The sequence below is a fragment of the Ptychodera flava genome, unplaced genomic scaffold (genome assembly GCF_041260155.1).
Source record: "Ptychodera flava strain L36383 unplaced genomic scaffold, AS_Pfla_20210202 Scaffold_40__1_contigs__length_1388640_pilon, whole genome shotgun sequence".
NCBI lineage: Eukaryota > Metazoa > Hemichordata > Enteropneusta > Ptychoderidae > Ptychodera > Ptychodera flava.
In genome coordinates this window covers 892,574-912,762 of record NW_027248362.1, presented here as the reverse complement: position 1 = coordinate 912,762, position 20,189 = coordinate 892,574, and the positions used below count along the sequence as shown (strand labels likewise).

General features: G+C 37.6%; 1 protein-coding gene across 1 annotated transcript in view; it reads left to right on the top strand.

Annotated features, from left to right (window-relative positions):
* The window catches only part of LOC139127978 (max-binding protein MNT-like), a 98,554-nt gene that overhangs the window by 33,154 nt on the left and 45,211 nt on the right, over window positions 1-20,189 (top strand). Inside the window, exon 5 of the mRNA XM_070693831.1 lies at window positions 10,717-10,915. Within this exon, the coding sequence (XP_070549932.1) occupies window positions 10,717-10,915 (199 nt within the window). The remainder of the gene's footprint in view (window positions 1-10,716; window positions 10,916-20,189) is intronic.

The following is a 20,189-nucleotide window of genomic DNA, read 5'->3' as shown; positions in this document are numbered from 1 at the left end:
TGGCCGCCAGGTGGCCATTTTATTACGATTTTTTCATGTACAGAGCCATAACTCAGGCACGTTTCAACTGATTTTATTCAAAGTTGGTACAAGCTTATTGACAAATGTCATAGCTGTGCACGGCAATTTGTTTTGTGATACGATCCAATATGGCCGCTGTGCGGCCATTTTATTACGATTTTTCATGTACAGAGCCATAACTCAGGCATATCTCAACCGATTTTATTCAAAGTTGGTACAAGGACATTGACCTATGTCATACATATGCACGTCAATCTGTTTTGTGATACGATCCAATATGGCTGCCAGGCGGCCATTTTATTACGATTTTTTCATGTACAGTGCCATTTCTCAGGCATATCCGCGTGTTTCAACCGATTTTATTCAAAGTTGGTACAAGGACATCGACCAATGTCATAGCTATGCACATCAATTTGTTTTGTGATGCGATCCAATATGGCCGCCGTGCGACCATTTTGTTACGATTTTTTTCATGTCCTGAACCATAACTCAGACATGTATCAAGTGAATTCATTCAAAAGTATTTTTATCACAGACCTAATGAAGAGGACTCTATCCTCTTTGAGGACCTGTAATCAAAGTACCGATTAACAAGTGGGGACTGTGTCATCAACGATGACTTGTTGGGGTAATTTTTGTCATTTTTAGTCAAAAAATGTATTTCTCAAAAAAAACTCGTCTGACAGCTTTGAAATTTGGTATACTGGTTTTTACAGATGAGCTAAGTAATATATATTTAATTTCTCATGAAATCTGTGGTTTTGTATTTTTGGGGCAATTTTAGCCATTTTTGGTCAAAAAATGTGTATTTCCGAAACTACCCATCTGATAGCTTTGAAATTTGGTATACAGGTTTCTCTAGATGAACTTAATTTGATCTTTTGAAATTATGATTAAATCTGCAATTTTTTTGGGTTTTTTTTTGGGGGGGGGGGGCAATTGTTGCCATTTATGGTCAGAAAATATTGTTCTCAAAAAACTACTCATCAGATAGCTTTGGTTGACATGTTCTTAGAGATGATCCGCTGTGATATATTCAAAGTATGATGAAATCTTCTATTGTGTATTTTTGCAGCTATTTTTGCCACTTTTTTCTGGCCACTGCATTAAGCCTTCAAAGATTTCCACCTCCTTCATCAACATGTGTCAAAAATAGTTATTCTCTATAAAACACAGTGGAGCTATATCGGCCACTAGGTCGCTTGTTTTATTTAGTGACCAGTTCAGTCCCACTGTGTACTACTTCGCTGAACACAGTGCATGCGTGAGCGCTCAGATAATTTTGAAAACGGACACTGGACAGACAAACTTGGCCTTCGAGCCTCGGTAAGATAGTGGGCTAATTCGGCTACCTCGGAAATAAGTCAGATCTTTTCTCACTGACAAATAAAACGGAATTAAGCAAAATCAGTTAGCCAATGAAATCACTTGCATTTTTCTACAACATTATTACCGTTGACTTACGGTACAGACCCCTATAACCACAAACTAGCGTACCATCACGTTAAACTATTTAGCCTACATAGGAGCAAAGTCGTACATAAAAAAAGTAAAGGACAAAATACAATTTGCAGGTTTTCAAAACAAATTTTGTTGAGATGTAAGTTCTCATTTCCTTGTCGCTAGCGCTCCCGTTCAAGACCTGTGTAGCAAGGACACGTGGTTTAAAATGTAATAAATTGACGGGGCAACATTCATTTGGATTTATTGGGTGCTCACTGTTCTTGTTTGTTTTTTTTACCAAAATTCATAATTTTTCAAACAGAACATAAAACCCAAGGAGAGCACTGTCTGTCACTGGTAGTTTTCTTTTATTTGTTTTTGTAATTTTATTACATTGGACCTGCGAAGTATAATTATCTCAGAACGGGTTAGTTTTACCCGGGAAGACAACTTTTTTAAGTTACCTGCCCTGGTAGCTGGTTGCAATGTCCACGAATTTCGAACACTGGCTTTTGTAAGTTTCCAAAGCTAGTAAAATATCCGTGACAGACTCGATGAGGGTGTCTCCATGTGAATGTCCTTGAACCCATGACTGCGACCGTCGATTTTTATGCGTTCACTATAATCGTACATATTTGCGTGTAGCGTTGGATGGGCGATACCATTTTCACGAAGTGGTAAAAAGCAGGAGTATGCAAAATGTCGTTGCCCAGTCACAAAGAAATTCAACCACAAATCGCAGTGAAAATGCAATTCATAGGATTTTGATCAGTTATAAACTAAAACTTGGAAAGACCAGACCTTGTCCATATTATTTCATTCTTTAATTATTATTGTGAGATAAAGTGAACGTCCCTCCTGAAAGATAGTCAAGGCCGGATGTTTCGCAACAAATCTGTGAACGTGAATTGTTCACTTGTAACATGTCAGCGGTGTGGACTCGGCGACCTGGCTGTACCAGGCTCTGAAACAATTCTGAAAAGACTACGCAAGACAGAGACTGTAGAATTTTGTCTTTTGTCCGTTCATATTCCTTGTTCACTGGCATTTGGCAAAACTAATGTCCCACATATATTTCTAAGTGACCACATGATGTTTTTATTAACATGCTATAGGCTATAGCTTCATGTGTACTTCGTCAAATCGCAATATCCCCATTCTTGCGAGCCAGAGCAAATCTCCGCTCCGCTGACCTACGCAAAAACGGGTAGCGCTAAGCTACCGCCGTAAAGAGGCACGTGGATTACGACGATGAATATTCCCAGCTGGTTCCCTATGTGTGCAAAGAAATTAATACTTTAGTCTTTAGGTAACATGCAAGTCAACTTCCCACACACGTTTCATCGAGCGGCTGGTCACGATGTGGACATGTCACAGATCAAATATAATCGCCGCCACTTTGACTGTGATTTTCACATGAGTAAAATCAGACTTGTTTGAGTATTTTATTAGTGATATGCAGCAATGAACAGCTTAGAGGTGAACTTTTGACGATAACGGGACCCTAGAAAATTTCACTTTTCACAAGTTACCTGTGCTTTGAAGCAGTCTCCAAGTAGCAAACTGTCTCGTGTGAATTGTCTTCCATAAAATCGATCAGTAATTTAGTAAATTATTTTTGCTGTTTTCATTTCCTATTAGTCCTACGAGGGATAATAAATGATATTTACAGAGGTTCCGTTAGGATTTTCAAACCTGCGTAAGGCTGTACGCAAAAGTTTTTTTTTTTATTGGCGTAAAATGTGATCCGTACAACGTGACTACATGTAAGTATACCTATAAAATAACTGTATACGCGATATCGAAAACTAGTTCAAAAGTCAATGAATAAAGTGTTCAATAACCATCAGCAACGACTATTACTTATACTATTACTTCTAAGGCTGCTTAGCATTACCTTAAATTGTTGATATTCGACGCAGAGATCTTCAGGATTTACAAGCCCGCATTGGGCGCAACGGGGGAAATATTTTTTGTAATAACGAAGACTACATGACTACGACTACATAATTACTGAACATGTTACATTTCTATTGGTACAGCCTTGAAGGCAACAATTGGCACGACATAGTTGACAGGATGTAGGACAACATATTGCAAGATGATTTTTAGTCCTGGATAAACTACGCAATGGAGGGAAACCACGTGTGCTCATGTCTTTGTTATGGAGACTGCGCTTTTTTCAATGCGTATCGGATTACGCAGACGTCCATTTACTTTGTGTACTTCAGAGTAATTCTGCGTGAAACACGCAGAATTTTAGTTAACGGAAGCTCTGTTATTTATTGAAACAGTTGTAGAAATGCTACGTTAGACAAGGACAGAGAGGTGTAAAAGTCATGTCTTTATTGATCTCTATACATGTACCTATCCTATTCCTCTGTAACTGCTGCTGTATGAGTGGAAATTACGCTGGCTGGGGCGATGACATTGCATGTGTTTGAGGATACAGTATATCCCATGATGTGTTTCAAATTCTGGCATAGCAAAATGTTTACCACTTCCGTGAAATGCCCATCTTATTTCCTGGCAGCACAAAAATATAACCCATTGTTTTCTGACGTCCGTAGGGACTTTGGCATGTGAATTAGCAAAGTGTTGACTACAAATTTCAGCAACGTCTATACAAGGGAAACTGTGTCCGCAAGGCAACGCAACTTTACGTTTACCGTAAAACTTGATAGGGTTTCGGGCAAAGGGTCAATCCAAATTGAGACAATTTAGAGAGAAATGAAATTGACAAGTTGATGAATATTTTCTTGACTGCGTCAAAAAAATGGTAACTCTCACTTAAAAAAATTCTGGTGCAACCTACTGGCATGCTTTAGACAAGTTGGCAGTGCGTTATTTTGCATGACCTCTGGTGCATACAATTTACATATATGAATAACAGTCGCGTTTTGGACGCGTCCTAGAGGCGTCTGAGACGCGTCTGAAACGCGTCTCAGACTGAGTGTTGTCGTGAAAAAGTCACGTCGGAAACGCGTCTTTCTGAACGGAAGTTTCGCTGCGTACTGTACACAGTACTCCCGGTAATGAAATAGTGGGCAAATGTGCCCATCATGTGTTGCTCCATATTTGCAGCAATAACCAATAGCAATCTGTACATGTAATGTCATTTCTGGCACACAAGCTGCACACTTTGATGGCCTGCTGCACACAAGCTGCACACTTCAAGGTCTGTTGTACACAAGCTGTACACATTTTACATTTGCCGCACACAAGGTGTACAGTATGGAGAATATTGCACAGAAGCTGCACAGTTCTGTCTCCTGCTGCACAGTTTCTGCACAGATTAACACTGTGCAGAAACTGCAGCTAGCTGCATTTTCCTGCACAGCCTCTCTTGCACAGCTTTCCTGTGCAGCACTGGTGCAGCAGCTCTATGGCAGAGGTACCGCTAGTCTACAGCAGAGCTGCTGCACAGTTTCATTTTCATAAGGGTACGCAGAGCTTGTGAACTAAAGGATTGCGGGAATATTTTAAAGCGTAGCGGGGAGAAACAAAGCGTAGAGGGGAGAGGTAAAAGCATAGCGGGACCGCTACGCTAAAATGGCCTGGGGAGAACACTGTTAGTGTTAGGATAGTATGCAAAAATGTTTTGCAACATCCTGTCGATTAATTCCTAGTTGACTCATTTAATGACCTTTAGGATGGTGACCTACATTGGTTTTATGTTTTCATCACCATGGAACTCATTCTTGGCCATTGAGCGCCATCTGTATCAAACTATTTTTATCACAGACCTAATTAATGAAGAGGACTCTATCCTCTCTGAGGACTTGTAATCAAAGTACCCATTAACAAGTGCAGACTGTGTCATCAACGATGACTTGTTAACATTATGACCTAGGTCATTATGTTATTGTGATGGGGTTGGGTTGAGTTGACATCGGACAGTGAAAATTTTCTGTAAATGACAAAAAGTCAAAAACTGCTTAACAGACTGCGTTGATATTTGGTACAGGCCATGTTCAAGGTTTTCATGTGTTAAAATGGTGCCAAACGGATCAGTGGTTAGATAGATATTGGATATTGGTGACCCCCTCTTTAGCTCTCATTTGGTATACCAAGGAGAGCTTATTGTATAACTTGAATCATTTCATTTGCATCTCATTTACATGTCGTTTGTGTGTATGTATGTATGAATGTCTGTTAGTCCGTCCATATCAAAAACTCCTAAACCACAGCAGCTACTTATCTTAGTATTTGGTGTACAGTTGCACCAAGGTTATCTGTTGTACATTAAAATCGAGAAAAGGTAGCTGCTTGCGTGTATTTGTCAACACATAACTGTCTTACGGGTTGATTGTCTTAACCCTTTGAGCGCCACAGTCAATCTTTGTCGCCTTTATAAAATATACCCCTGTCAATTTTCTCAGATTTTTACCAAAATTTTGGTAAAAAAAAACTGTAGCCAATAAACTGTGGTGTCCATTGGGTCCAAAATTATAAAAAAAATTCAGAAAAATCCTTGAAAATTGGTAAAATGTTGCTCTAGTAACATTTTGGCGGGAAAAATTACAGCACTCAAAGGGTTAAACATTATCACATAAGTAGAAAGAGGACAAGAAACTAATCAAATTGATGTATAATATTCACCCTGAGTGCCTGTATATATAATTATTTTATCATTACATCCAGCTGTTTGTTATATATTTAGCTCATACTTGGAGCCCAGTGTTCTCCCCAGGCCGTTTAACAGGATCGGCCCCGATCCTTTATTTTTTTCGCCCGATCCTTTATTTTTCGCCCGATCCTTTATTTTTCGTGCCGATCCTGTTTCATGTCCGCTGATACTCTTTAAATGTGGCTGAAGACCAATTGTTTCTCGGCGGCGATTTTGTCACTTTTATTTAAGCGAGCGTATCAAGCGTGAAACGGTTCTAATGTGGCGATAACACGACGTGCCAGATGATAAAAAGGTTTTATCGCCCAAATGTGTGAAAGAGTTAGACTAGCTGTTCTCCTTTCATGTCGATGCTTTAGGTGTTTGACACACAGTGAGGCAGGGTTATCGGGTGCAAAGCACCCAAAGTCGCTCTTGTCTGTGAGGAGAATAAATGGGCCGGCCGTAGTGCAAATGAACATCGGCTAAGACAGATGAAACTTAAATTCAAAAAGCATGAAATGTGTTACGCTGCTGATCGTACAGACAACGGCCATTTTATACAACGGACATTGAGTATATACTCAACGAAAGGCTCAGTGTTGCATCTTTGCCAGCGGGCACTCAGTCAAAGCATCTATACTATAGCCTAGGCTACTGGTTGAACTGCCGTTGCCACCAATGTCTCCCACTGGTAAGGATCTGAAGGTCAGGAAAAGTGATTTCGATCAGAAGTGGCTGAAATTCGTACGATTGGTTGAGACAAACATCAGATGCAAAAATGTATGGTACTGCCACGTGTTCAGATCGTTGCGTGTCCAAGTTAGCCATTTCGAGATCTGTGTACGTCAGCATGATGTTGAAGCCATGTGTGTCACCTTGTGTCACGCATTCGTAACTTGCATGGATTCGTTCGATTGACTTTGAGAAACAATTGCACTTGATCCAGTTTCAAAAGCCATGACCCGTTTTACAGTATTCAAGGCACAATGAAATGAAATAAAAAGGAACTGCATGTGCTAAAATAATCATTCGTGTGATAATCTGAATACAGCAGCTATGTATGTACGTTTAGGTTCAAAGGTCGCGTGTGTTCAAGTGTGCTCCACACAATGCATGGCGGCCACGCCGCGCAGTTACCGAAGTTTCGTACGTTTGTCGAAGTAGAAGTCGATGCAGTTTCAAATCTTGTTCTTGAAAATACCCGGTATCAATATTTTTGGGCTTCTCTTTATCATGAATTGAGTTGTAAAGTCAACATATTTCTCTGCAGGCATGCTCTGCTGACTCCGAATTGTAAGTGCAATATTCAGTCCCATATGAACTTGTCCGTGTAACTGTTTTGCCATGGACACCATGGACGTCTTTTTAAACGTCAATCTGGCTACAGACAAACATGTAGTAACAGAGGATCACATAAAACATCTGATTTTGAAAGTTATTCTAGAGAGAACTGGAAGACTTTGAATGAAAAAATGGATGTAATATATGAAGTGCTTAAAGTGCATAAAAGATTTTACTGTATCCTTTTTAATATTGTGGGATTTTTTCTGATGCTATGGAGTGATGTGTGTATTGCATAATTAACATAAAATTTACATAGTTATTGTTATGCAAATTAGCCGATCCTGTTTCAGAAATTTCAGGGGAGAACACTGGAGCCTATATGGCGAGTGTGGCGTCTGTATGTCTTTATGTATGTATGTATTTACGGATGTATGTCCATCACATGCAAATGACCTTATATACTCATGTCATTCTTGTTTTTCTGGTTTAAATATTTCTTGATGGACCAATTCAAACCAAATATGAGCACACTGTCCTTGACGGTATTTTTTATTCTTATAAACATATATGGTCAGTTGGCAGTCAGAGCTTATATGGTCAGTTGGAGGTGTATGCATGTATGTATGTATGTTTTCTGTCCATATTAAAAACTTGAAACCAGCATCACCTACTATCTTTAATACTATTTGGTTTACAAGTCCATTATCAGGTGGAAATATAAATTTGTTCAAATGGACATCTTAGTGTCAATGTCTTTTACACAGTTCCTGTTTGATTCTTTGAAAGTTAGTTTGCAGGTTAATCCTACATCACATGTACATATCTGTTACTTGAGGGTCATTGGTAGATGTAGGTTTGTGGTAGCACAGTCCCTCCACTGACTGTGGTGTTAGATACTTTTCCATTTGGCAGTGACACTGCCATCCTTGTGAAATAACTTGGAAGCAGTTTGGCGCATACCATTGTCACATAGGTGTAGCAACATTGTTTCCTGCGAGATTATTAGTCCCCACGGACACCGTCCGGGGGGACTTATAGGTTTGGTCATGTGCGTGCGTCCGTGCGTCCGTGCGTGCGTGCGTGCGTCCGTCCGTCCGTTCACACAGATATCTCAGAGATGCAAGAAGCGATTTCATTCAAACTTGGTACAAGGATTACTTCATATGTCATACAGATGCACGTCTATTTGTTTTTGCATACGATCCAATATGGCCGCCAGGCGGCCATTTTATTACGATTTTTTCGTGTACAGAGCCATAACCCAGACATGTTTCAACCAATTTTATTCAAAGTTGGTACAAGGACATTGACCAGTGTCATAGATATGCACGTCAATTTTTTTTGTGATACGATCCAATATGGCCGCCAGTCGGCCATTTTATTACGATTTTTTCATGTACAGAGCCATAACTCAGACATGTTTCAACCAATTTTATTCAAAGTTGGTACTAGGACATTGAGCAATGTCATAGATATGCACGTCAATTTGTTTTGTGATACGATCCAATATGGCTGCCAGGCAACCATTTTATTACGATTTTTTCATGTACAGAGCCACAACTCAGACATGTTTCAACCGATTTTATTTAACGTTGGTACAAGGACATTGACCAATTTCATAGATATGCACGTCGATTTGTTTTGTGATAAAATCCAATATGGCCGCTAGGCGGCCATTTTATTACAATTTTTTCATATACAGAGGCATAACTCAGGCATATCTCAACCGATTTTATTCAAAGTTGGTACAAGGACATTGACCTATGTCATACATATGTACGTCGATTTTTCATGTGATACGATCCAATATGGTCGCTAGGCAGCCATTTTATTACGATGTTTTCATGTACAGAGCCATAACTCGGACATATTTCCACCAGTATCATTCAAAGTTGACATTGACCTATTTCATACATATGCTCGTCAATTTGTTTCACGTCATGTAGCAGTAACATGTCAATTATTGAAGTTTCTAAGTAGGCCGATATGTCAAGAAATATGTACTGCATCAAATTCATGAAACTTTATACAGACGTTAACTGATGTTAAGCTCACATTGCTTTAACATTGAAAAAGACATTTATCAGTGTAATTTTATTAATTTGTAATTGCATAAGTAATGAACTTTCCTAATTGAATGATATAGCCACAAATTAATACAGCGTCAAATGTGATGAAACGTGATACAGATGTTGATCTCATAGTGTTGTAAATACTGCATCAAACTTTATGAAATATGGTACCAGTGATAATCTGTTAAGTGTTAGAATTGTATGCAAAAATGTTTTGCAACATCCTGTTGATTAATTCCTAGTTGACTCATTTTATGAACTTTAGGATGGTGGCCTACATTGGTTTTATGTTTTCATCACCATGGAACTCATTCTTGGCCATTGAGCGCCATCTGTATCAAAGTATTTTAATCACAGACCTAATTAATGAAGAGGACTCTATCCTCTCTGAGGACATGTAATCAAAGTACCCATTATTAACAAGTGGGGACTGTGTCATCAACGATGACTTGTTCATCATGGTTTCAAGAAACTACTGTACGTTTAAAGAACCCCTGAACAGCCCTACACCAAGGTGGTGTTTCCTTAACCCTCTGAATGCCACAGTCAATTTTGTTGCCTTTATAAAATATAACAAAACAATCTGTTTTGCAGACCCAGACAATTATTCTCAAGATTTTTTTCAAAATTCTGTTCAACAACTGTATCCAATGAAAAGTGATGTCAATATGTCAAAAATTATCATGGAAATTGCAGAAAAATTAATAAATGTTACACATAAATAAAAATGTTACACAAAAGTTTGATGGGAAAAATTACAGCACTATATAAGGGTTGTAAAGAAAATTCAAATTTATGCAAATATATGCATTCAAGGGAAATATATGCAAATTTATGCAAATATACGCATTCAAGGGAAATATATGCAAATGTATACATTCTCAAGATTTTCATTTACCACTCCAAAAATTTTCGGATACTCCGTGCCAGCTGAATGAGACACTAATCACCCTGTTTTACGGACTTCTACAGAAACATCACCAAGGTTACACCATTGGTTCATAATATGACTGACAGGCCATATCAAATATATCCAACATTAACCAACCATTTGTATTCATGACCTAAACTACTCTGAGGAAGGGGAAATATTTGTGTCATTGGAAAAGTACAATAACTATTCCGGTGACAGCATCACAACATCATTTTTTGCCACATTGCTAATGACCAGAATCAGATCTTTAATTTGGACTTACCTTCGATGAAACTCAAAGCTCCATGCTTTTTTCAGTCGTGCCACACATAAATGAATATAATTATTGAATTGGGACTACTTTGTTTCAGGTGTTGAAGAGAAAAGAAAAGGAGTATGAACATGAAATGGAGAGACTTGCACGAGAGAAGATATCATATCAGCAGAAACTTGCACACTTAAAAATTGAATTTAGTGACCGTTTTGACCATGGAATGGAAATGCCATGGAATATCAAAACTTCCAAACTTGAAATTGATGAGGATCAAGCTTCCACATCAACAGCATCAGGTTAGTAAAATATAATGGCAAATTTAATTTACACCTTTGAGTGTTCTCCACACTTTGTATAACGGTGAATCAATCCCTTCAATACTAGTAAATCATGGACCAGAACTAGCTGTACACTTATTTAAATTTCCATGACAATATGTAGCATAAGAAAATCGTAAAATGAAGATGAATGAAAGACTTTTAATGACGTTGGGATTACAGAATTTTAATTCAGGCCAATAATGCTGCTGATCAGAGATAGACTAAGGCCGTGCATTCATAAATTTACTGGCCAAGTCACAAGTTTCAACAATATCTGTAAAATTTAATAAGTGGATAAGTACAAATAAATGCCCCATGTATGAACTTGATCATTACCCTTACGATTTATGTCAGTTTGGGGCAAACTTGGCTCAAGGGTCATGTCCAATCTTGCAACCAAGGTTGGAGATGAAAAAGGCTTTAAACTCAGTTAAAGCTTGTGGGAGCCTTGTCTGGCAAGCTTGCCAGCCAAGGTTAAAATGAAACAGTTAAAAGCTTGGTTGAAAGTTTAGTATTGCACACTTGTAACAAGGTTTAACAAAGTTGTGCATTTAAACTCTGTATGCTCCATATTAACTCCTCATTTTCAAGCCTCAAAGGTTGTGTCAAAGTTGTAGATTTCCCATCATCCATTGCTAGTTGTAGTTTTATCAGTATGTTGCCATGGAGACTTCATTTTACCTACCCTGATGGGTTCACTGCTCATACTTTATCCTGCCAAAATTCCTGTAAAAGTTGGCACAACCCCAGAGCAGTAAGCTCTCGATTGAATGCATTTACCAATTGACACATGTGGTGTGCCACAAGGGTCAATACTTGGACCGCTTTTATTTTTAATTTATGTAAATGATATGCCAGCAGCTGTTAAGTGTAAGATTCTATTGTACGCCGATGATTCGGCTTTGTTTGTATCTGGCAAAGACATAAATGAAATACAGGAGGCGTTGAGTATTGAAATGGAGACAATTCAGGAATGGTTGGTTGACAACAAGCTGTCTTTGCATCTCGGTAAAACCGAGTCAATTCTATTTGGAACAAAAAGAAAGTTGAAAAATTCAAACGAACTACAGGTCAAGTGTTGTGGAACTGACATTGAGTCAAAGCGGCAAGTTGCATATTTAGGAGTAAAATTAGATCAGTCGCTGTCGGGTGATTCCATCGTAAATGATATTGTCAGTAAATGTTCTAAAAAAGTGAAATTTCTTTACAGAAATGCAAGGGATTTTAAGCTTGATATAAAGAAGCTCCTTGTCTCGGCGCTGATTCAATGTCACTTCGATTATGCTTGTTCTGCATGGTACCCTGGACTTACAAAACGATCTAAATCACGGCTACAAGTGGCTCAAATAAAGTTATCAGATTTCTGTTGAATGTCCCGCCTAGAGCTCACATTGGGCCGGGCGAATTCCGTCAAGTAGGTATGTTGCCTGTTGAACAGAGAGTAAACCAACTTAAACTTAATCATATGCATAATATCTTCAATGACCATGCTCCCGATTACATGAGAAATCAAGTACAAAGATACATAAGCTGTTACAATACAAGAAATAGTGTTGCATCTTTCAAGATTCCAAGGGTAAAAGGTTGTGGCATAAATTCCTTTAATTGTACAGGTTCCGTAATTTGGAATAGTTTACCTTTGTCACTAAGACAATGTGAGTCAATCAGTGTATTCAAAAAAGGAGTAAAAGACCACTTAATGTCAAGAATGTTTCTCTGATTTTAATGAATGATATATATCTAGCTACACTTTTTTAAAACATAATTGTCATGACATTTTCCCCATGTATTCCAATACATCAAGCAGAACAATTGCCGTCTTGTCAAAATCAAATCCGTCATTTTGTATTTTTTAACATCGAGGACCACAATGGAAATAAGCATCAATTGCTTTCTTGTGTTATCCTCGGCAGTAATGTGAAATGTACATTTTATATATTTTATCTTAATATTGCCAAATAAATTCAATCAATCAATCAAAAGGAAAAATAATTCCAAACAGTTAAGGGAGGAGGTCATTTTCAAACAGGCAGTACCTCGCGCGGAGTCCGCGGTGTCCCTCTTACCCTGTCGGGGCATGAGGTAAAGCAGTTAGCGCCTTTTAATGAGTTCGCATTCATAAATTGTCCCGCGGAAAACCGCACCGTTTGGCACGTCATTAAAGCTTGTGACGTAGTCTTCTGATCTTGCCGACAGTAACGCTGATGTGTGACAAGTCAAGCAAAGGAGCAAGGACTCGAACACGGTCATCTGACAGTGTTCAACTTGTCATATCAGTACTGGCTTTTACCGGGGTCTGAAGAGGTCGACCGCAATTTAGGTTGAGTGACATTAGTGTCTATTGTTGAACGAATCAGATTACTTGCCCTCCTGGGATCCTAAAACGGTCATCTGGCAGTTCCTAAAACGTGTTCTTAAATTAGAAATCGCGCTCGGGACTTTTCAATGCGTACTGTCTGTACTGTCAAAGTGACCTAGAAAAATTGCAACACACGCACACAAAAATGTGCGGAAAAACTTCTGCAACAATGTAGCATTGCGTGTACAGATATGGTGATCCAAGGGCATGCAGAAGTCTGTAAATATTTTCGGTTCCACCAATAATGTGTACGCGGATTGGAAAGATGAACGCAGTTTTAAAACTGTAATACTTTCCAACTGTAACATCGGGCAGTTGATCATATTTCTAAAATAAAAATGACATGACTGATCACAAAGAAACGTGATGTTGAAAAGAAAGAGACCATGGTATAACTTGACGTAAAAATGCCGGTAATGTAAGTATGTTTTCTTTCTTATAGCTAAAGGTCTATTTGTTGAACAATATTCAAGTTCTGAAGCAATAATAGAAACTGCAGCTTACGTTAAATGTTTTCCCCAGTGCGAAACTTTACGTCATGGTTTTAGTAATGCATAAGCTTACCAACTTTATTATGTTATAAACAAGGTAGACAAAAATTGGTTATTTATTTGAACACCCGAGATCGGGGCTATCTTTTTCCTTTTCAAAAATTTGAACACAGAGGCTTGTTTGGGTGGCGAGGAACATGTTGTGATAGACGTATGGTCACAAGAAAATTTCTCAGAATCGGGAACGTGCTACGCGTATGTGGTATAAAAAAAACGACGTTCTGTTATATTTCTACACATCCCGATGTTATTCAAAGTTTCACGGTGTTGTATTTAGATGCCACTCGAATTAATAATGTAATCAGTTTTCTGTGATCCCATCAAATCAACCGTAGGCGCTCTGTGTGTTGCTTCGCGATGCCGGTGTGTTGCACTTGCAACAAAAAAGAGAGAGAGAAAACCCTGATATCCGGATCAGCCAGCGATCTACAACAAATGTTAAAATAGCAATTTCGCAGCTTAAATTTCATCGAAACTTAGCGACATATTTTATTTGGCGCGAGACTAGATGCGAACAGACGGTTTTTGACTACGTGTGACGGCGACATGGGGTTTGGGATATATTTCCGCTGCAATTCCGAGGTCAAGACAGGACAACCCTAGATCTCCTCTGGTTGGTCGTAAGATCCGAAAATATCGCGGCAAATATTGGTTATTTTGACTATATGCTGATGTTTTTTGACGGTAGTGTAATTATTAAATGTTGTAGTGTTGTACTGTTATGGTAGCGACGTCATTTTTTTAACTTGTCAGGTACATGGCTGAACTATTAAACCGTGGATGTTTCCTCATAGATTTTGCCGTCGAGCTTCGCGAAAACCCGCCCACTTTGTGCAGTTTGCTTTTTAATTATAGGTTTAGTCATGTCCGTGCGTCCGTCCATCCGTGCGTCAGTCCGTCCCTCCGTGCATGCGTGCGTCCGTCCGTCCGTTCACGCAGATATCTCAGAGACGCCTGGAGCGATTTCGTTCAAACTTGGTACAAGGATAGTACCCTACCTCATACAGATGCACGTCAATTTGTTAGCTCCGCTGTCAGCGACGCGGAACTTATCAAATAGGTTGATTTTCCTCCGTCGTCGTCCGTCGTCCATCGTCGCCCGTCAACAATTGCCTTCTCCTCTGAAACCGCAAGTCCAATTGCTTTGAAATTTTATATGCAGCTCACTTGGGGTGACCTCACTTAAGTTTGTTCAAATCGTGGTGAAATTTGCATATTTGTATTTTTGGGGCATTTTTTGGTGTTTTTTGTAAAAAAATCTTCTTCTCTGGAACCGCTTGTCCGATTGCTTTGAAATTTGATATGCAGTTTACTTCGGGTGACTTCAGTCAGATTTGTTCAAATCGTGGTGAAATTTGCATATTTGTATTTTTAAGGCAATTTTTGTCATTTTTGGTAAAAAAATCTTTAAAAATCTTCTTCTTCAAAACTACTAGTCAGATAGCTTTGATATTTGGTACATATGTCCCTAGGGATGATCTATTTCAGATTTGTTCAAATTGTGCAGAAATATGCAAATTTGTTTTTTTAAGGCAATTTTTGTCATTTTTGGTAAAGAAATCTTTAAAAATCTTCTTCTTCAAAACTACTAGTCAGATAGCTTTGATATTTGGTACATATGTCCCTAGGGATGATCTATTTCAGATTTGTTCAAATTGTACAGAAATATGCAAATTTGCATTTTTAAGGTAAAGGGCGACGAATTCGGACGCGCACACGCTTTGGAACATTTCTGCGCAGATTTAACTCCAGCCTGCCGCAAATGGGTTATGTTGTAGCGCATGTATTTAACATCACCTGTCATTGTTGACATTGCGCTTTTACCTAATTTTTTGACCCAGTCTCTTAGAAATACATGTGACCTTTAACCTTGTCATATTTTGACCCCCTAGGAAGCTGTTTTTATTCAATATGAGCGCAAAATTAACATTTCTCTCCCATTTACATGGCGCATATTACCCATTCACCTGGAAATATTGTAAAAAGTAGCGCGGTGACACCCTTATATTAAAAGTGTAAACTAAATGGTATTATGTCAGGATTTTATTCGCCAAGTGTGGTCAAAATGACACCATTCAAAGCGACAGGAAGAAAGTTCAAAAATTATGTAGTGATATGATTTCGATATCGTCATTTTGTAATCGATACAAACATCATGAAAACTATACATTCGATAGATATGGATCTTAATTCTTGGTATTTTTAAAAATTAACTGATTTGCTAAGCGTTTTATAATTGCTTTCTTTAGTTTAAGTGAATTATATCATTTTTATTTATTTCTAACGACGCCATTTTAACGTCCGTTTCCATGGAAACGAGCGTGGTGACCCCCATTTTTTATTTCATTTTTGCACTTGCACAATTTCCAAGAATATTTGTGCAAAGTTTCAAGAAAATTACACCACAACCTAATTTTGACGTAATTCGTAGTACTTCACCTTAAGGCAATTTTTGCCATTTTTGGTCAAAAAATGTATTTCTCTAAAAGTACTGGTCTGATAGTTTTGAAATTTGGTATACAGGTTTCTATAGAGGAACTAAGTAATATATATGGAATTTCTGATGAAATCTGTATTTTTGTATTTTTGGGGCAATTTTTGCTATTTTTGTTCAAAAAATGTGTATTTCCAAAAGTACTCATCTGATAGCTTTGAAACTTGGTATACAGGTTCCTACAGATAAACTAAATGATATTTATTGAAATTATGGTGAAATCTGCAATTTTGTATTTTTGGGGCAATTTTTGCCACTTTTGATCAAAAAATGTGTATTTCCTAGTAGTCATCTGATAGCTTTGCAATTTGGTATACAGGTTCCTACAGATCACCTTAATGATATTTGTGGAAATTATGATGAAATCTGCAATTTTGTATTTTTGGGGCAATTTTTGCCACTTTTGATCAAAAAATGTGTATTTCCTAGTAGTCATCTGATAGCTTTGCAATTTGGTATACAGGTTCCTACAGATCACCTTAATGATATTTGTGGAAATTATGATGAAATCTGCAATTTTGTAATTTTGGGGCAATTTTTGCCATTTTTGGTCAAAAAATGTGTTTCTCATAAAGTACTGGTCTGATAGCTTTGCAATTTGGTATACAGGTTTCTACAGATGAGCTTAGTAATATATATGGAATTTCTGATGAAATCTGTAATTTTGTATTTTTGGGGCAATTTTTGCCATATTTGGTCAAAAAATGTGTATTTCCAAAACTACTCATCTGATAGCTTTGAAATTTGGTATGCAGGTTTCTATAGATGAACTAAATAATATTTATTGAAATTATGATGAAATCTGCAATTTTGAATTTTTGGGTCAATTTTTTCCATTTTTGGTTAAAAATGTGTTTCTCAAAATATACTGTTTTCGTGTCTTGTAAGCCCTTGGGGCTGGGTGAGGCAACCAAGCTGTTTAAGACCACACATGACACTTTAATAAATTGATATAACATAGCATAACATAACTGCTCTAACAGCTTTGAAATTTGGTATACAAGTTTCTATAGATGAACTAAATTTGATCTTTTGAAATTATGATGAAATCTGCAAATTTTATTTTTGGGGGCAATTGTTGCCATTCTTGGTCAGAAAATTTTATTCTCCAAAAAACGCCACATATTGTACCTCATTAATTATGCACATATCTAATTTTGAGCGAGCTAATAGAGCTAGAGGTCTGATTTTTGGTATATAGGGATAACTTAGCAATACAATTTTTTTGACAAAATGTTATGTGACCTCGGTGACCTTTGACCTCATATAAACATATATTTGTCCATAACTCAGTAACAACAAGTGCTACACCCTTCATATTTGGTATGATGGGACACCTTATGACGCCACATATTTTTCCTCATTAATTATGCACATATCTAATTTTGAGCAAGCCAATAGAGCTAGAGATCTGATTTTTGGTATATAGGGATAACTTAGCAATGCAATTGTTTTGACAAAATGTCATTTGACCTTGGTGACCTTTGACCTCAAATATACATATTTGTCCATAACTCAGTAACAACAAGTGCTACACCCTTCATATTTGGTATGATGGGACACCTTATGACGCCACATATTGTTCCTAATTAATTATGTGCATATCTATTTTTGAGCGAGCCAATAGAGCTAGAGGCCAAATTTTTGGTATGTAGGGATAACTTAGCAATACAATTTTTTTGACAAAATGTCACGTGATTTCGGTGACCTTTGACCTCAAATATACATATTTGTCCATAACTCAGGAACCACAAGTGCTACACCCTTCATATTTGGTATGATGGGACTCCTTATGACGCCACATATTGTACCTCATTAATTATGTGCATATCTAATTTTGAACAAGCCAATAGAGGTAAATGTATGATTTTTACCTTCTCGTGTCTATTTATAGACAGAGAAGGTATTAGAGTTGAAAACCAATATGCTGCTGTCAAGAACTTCCGTCTGTCAAGACTTCCGTCTGTCAAGATCCGTTGACGTCATGCCATTGTGATGGGTCATATCATAAACTGGTGGGGGTGTTCATGGCTCAGATCGAGGTGTGGGAGAACGATTTTGAGCTATGACAAAAATCAAAAGGGACTTAGCGGCATAGCCACAGTGTTAAGCCTTTCTCCAAGGTTTCTTAGTTGACTACAATCTATTACAGACTACTGAGCTGACGTTAGGGGTACTCACTTTGTGTTTGCTCACTCTGTGAGCGCTAGTGTTTGGTACTGAGTTGCGTGGATATCCCCTCATGGCCTCACGTGATCTGGGCCTGTTGCATAATCTGCAGAGATGATCATATGCCTCGAGTCTGAAAACTGTCATTGTGTAAGCCTGTCGGCATTTTCCTTGCATTTTTTCTCATTAATTTTGCAAAATATCGCGAGTACCTCAATATTTCAAGATAACCCTTTCTTCCCAATCGTTTCCTGGAGTTTCAGAGTCATATGAACGAAAATGAGTGAAAGTTTTAGACAGGAAAATCGGACGTCGGCCATGTTCAATGTTTACAGTACAATCAGAAGTTTACGTGGAGGAATTAACCAACAAACACAGGAGTGTTCATGATGCCCGCCCTCTAGAGGCAGACCCTCCTATATGAAGTACCACATTTGATGCTTGTGGAAAGCTTGACCACACAATGGAGCATTTAAACTTTTAGAAAATGACAAACTGAATAAGAAGGTATTCAGAAAATGTCAAATACTGAGGAAAAATGCGCAAATATTCAAAATAAACAGGTTAACTGATTGGTCAGCTATAAAAAACAATGAAAATGTTTATGATCAAAAGTTTTGAGATGCGCACATTTTAACAAATACAGAAATTATTAACATTATAAATATAAGACCAAACTATTTTTTCAGGGATGGGACAGGTTGGAAATGAGGGTGAGAGACAAAGGCACTCCTATTGCTGCATGTGGATGCAGCCACACCATTTCATTTACAGCATACTTATTCACTGTGTTGTGTTCAAGTTCCATATTGTACTGACTGTCATACAAGGATAACATAAGCAAATCAAATCAAATTAGAAAAGGATCAATGCTGTTGTGTGGATTTTGCTGAACATGGCTGATATTTCGCCCTATATATTTGGTCAAAGTCAAAGTCAAAATTAACACTACATTGCTGACAATATATTTTACCGTTTCTGCATGAATTTTTCTTTTTTAAATTATAGTTTATTATTACTTCAAACAGATTAACAGTTATCGTGATGTCAACCCATAATTTTACATCACAAAGACTGTAATTCTGCCAATTTTTTTTGTTTTTCAGTCATTTTATAAATTTTGCACTGCACAAGATGATTGAACAAATTGCAATGTTTGAATTTGTAAACTCAAAGAATAAAAATCCTTTGGTCACAAATTAAATTATTTTTTGAAAAGAAATTTACTCTTAAACACTTTTAGCATATATTCTTTACACGGTCATGTATTTCAAGGAAAATATGCCTATTAAAAACAGTAATTTCTTCACTTTCAATTTTTTTCAATACTATGACAATTATCAGCCATGAGGTTATACAAACACAAGACCAGATAAGCGTTTTTCATCATTTCCACAGGACTCTTTGGAAAATCCATTAAAAACAGTTAAAAGTGACTGGAAATGATCACTTGGTATACATTTAATTTACAGATGCCAGGTTGTGTATTTCACATGCACTCAGGTCTGTAAGGAAGTGCGTCATTACTATTTTGGACTGTTAATTCTTATTTCTGAATTGTTTAACTTTTTTCCACATTGAACTATCTTTAGGCAGTTTATACTGTAGCTTAGAATTTTTTTGATTGATGTATTAATCATCTTTTGGGTTCTTTGGGTCCATATCCCACCTCATGCC